The 2,500-nt window shown below is 35.4% G+C and overlaps 1 protein-coding gene across 1 annotated transcript in view; it reads left to right on the forward strand.

Moving 5' to 3' along the window:
* LOC137614898 (solute carrier family 22 member 21-like) overlaps window positions 1-2,500 on the forward strand; it is a 947,260-nt gene that overhangs the window by 671,767 nt on the left and 272,993 nt on the right. Inside the window, exon 6 of the mRNA XM_068344556.1 lies at window positions 2,378-2,500. This exon is cut by the window's right edge and continues 112 nt beyond it. Coding sequence (XP_068200657.1) covers window positions 2,378-2,500 — 123 coding nt within the window. The remainder of the gene's footprint in view (window positions 1-2,377) is intronic.

The following is a 2,500-nucleotide window of genomic DNA, read 5'->3' on the forward strand; positions in this document are numbered from 1 at the left end:
GAAATTCACACCAAAGATAGGTCCTAGGTCAAGGACGACCCCATCAAAGTTTGGAGATGATCCGGATCCGGATTCGAATCTTGATCCAGAATTGCATTTTTGCCATTTTAAAGATAACCTCAAAACAAGTTGACGGATTTTGACGAAATTTCCCTTCACAGATAGATCTTAGACCATGGACGACTCCATTCACCCTTGACAGATGTCAAAAATCTCTGATTGCTAATTACAAATTGTTTTAAAGCATTTTAACGACATTTGATAATTCAATAAACTACACCCTCGATTTAGGCCAAGCAATAAGTTAATGTTTTGCATAGACTAGGCCTAATCTACTAGTCTTCATTTGATATGAAAATGGTATTTGTCTTCTTAAGTTGGTTGTCAAAGCTCTTCCTATTTTATCTTCCTCGTCAGGGATACCAACATAAACCCTTCTTGCTCTCCAAACTGGCGGCGGCGAATTTGTCAGGGATTTCATTCTCTGTCACACTTCTCTGATTATTTTATCCCAAGCCCTCGAATGTTTTAAGGGGCTGAAGTCAAACTTGATATAAAGATGGACCGTCATTTATAGAGGTAGCCTACTTGAAAAGAAACCACGGCATTTGACTCAGTCCATCCGTCTGGCTGTTAGTGTGTCTTTAACATTTTGTCATCATAACTCTTTTACACTGTTGAAAATTGTCAGTCAAACTTCATATGCAATTAGACCAACTTGCATAAATACACTTGCTGAATATTTATCTTTTCTACTTGGTTGTCTGCCGACGACCCAGTCAAAATACAGAGTTGGAGACAATAATTATAAGGTTGGTAGCGTAATGAACAACATTTTTGACTCACAATTCGCGGGTTTGAAGTTCTGGCCTAGCTTGCAGCCTGTGAGGAGTGGCGTGAGGGCAGCTATAGGTCTTACTGCAACCTTTGCCTGGCTTTCCCTAATCCTGACTTTGGGTGTAGGTATGGAATGGTTGCTTGCATATATGGTTGGTCTATAGTATCATTGCCCTATCTCTTGCTGCACCTCTCATAGGCGATAAAAATATGAAAAAAAAAAAAAAATGGCAAGGATACAGGCAACACAGACAGATCGGTGATCTCACTTGAACCACTTTATGTGAACTTTTCTACAAATGTTTCACTGAAATCTCCGAAGTTATGTAGAAAGTATCAAAGAAATAAGTTTAGGGTGACAAGCACAAAGAAATGCACAGTAGGACAAGTAATTATCTTCTTCCAAAATGTTCTATCAAATTCCCATAATATATCTGAGAGAATTCCAGTAACAGAGTTAAATAATCTTAAAATTTCATAGGAAAGAACCATTTTAAATAAATGTGCATTGAAGGAGAATGTTTTGAGATTTTGTACAGACATCTATTTAAATGTATTGAAATACATTGAATTAAATTGTGTCTTACTTTCCTTCTTTTCTAATTATTTACCTAAATGCTAATATATAGTTCTAACTCTGTAGATTTGATACACAATTTAACCTCACTAGATATACTGAAGGATATATAGACTTCATATGTGCTATACATATTAAACTAATATAACTATTTTAGATGTCATTAAGGTGAGGTATGTGGACATGGTCTTGACCTTTATGCTAAAAGAAGCAGCCATTAGAGACAATTTAAATTCACAAAAACATCAATAGGAGAAAATTGAAATGCTCCTAGAGGGGTGTTGGTTGTGAATTGGCAGGGATTAGGCATTGCTTTCGCAAAGCTTTTAAGATACATGTCGGCATTTGACCATAAAAGTAAACATTAAAGGTTTGGTTGCTCTTTTCATTGTCTATTTGAATATCTGGACAGATTTCAGAGTATATTTTTCTTTTTTTCATACATTTTCTCAACGGCCAAGCCTTCTTTATCATGCTTCTCCATAAATCACAATCCTACATTAGGTTTCAATACTGTCAATATGGAGTACCTTCATTACATATCAACAAATCACCTCTCTACCATGAATTGTACTTCTTACAGACACATTCTGAGTCTGTTCCTATTCTATCTGCCTAGTAATCTTACAAAAGCCAACTAACACAGTTATTTCTTCCTTTTCTTTTCCATCAATGGCATGTCAGCATTTTCGTATGCGTTCTCCCTATGCTTCCTTCCCTTATCTAACAAGGTGATTGCTATATGTGGTCTGTAATGGTAATTTTGAATAGAATCTATATAAGAACAACTGTACTGAAATTATTACTTTCGTCATTACTCCTTTTTTTCATAATCAGTTCCTATCTTGCCTTTCTTGTGATTTACATTATATTTTGTTAATAGAACTTTTTGTGAAGGTGATCTTCATGACTTTACTGCCAGATTGATTTGTATTCAACTGAGTTTTTTATTTATAATTCCAGATGTTGGGTACCATACTGTGACAGTGACAACACTACCTACAATGCAAGTTTCTTGGAGTACACCATACCAAAAAATAACGATACAAACCAATTTGAAGAATGTACGATGTTTGCCCTACATGA

The sequence above is a fragment of the Palaemon carinicauda genome, chromosome 21 (assembly GCF_036898095.1).
Source record: "Palaemon carinicauda isolate YSFRI2023 chromosome 21, ASM3689809v2, whole genome shotgun sequence".
NCBI lineage: Eukaryota > Metazoa > Arthropoda > Malacostraca > Decapoda > Palaemonidae > Palaemon > Palaemon carinicauda.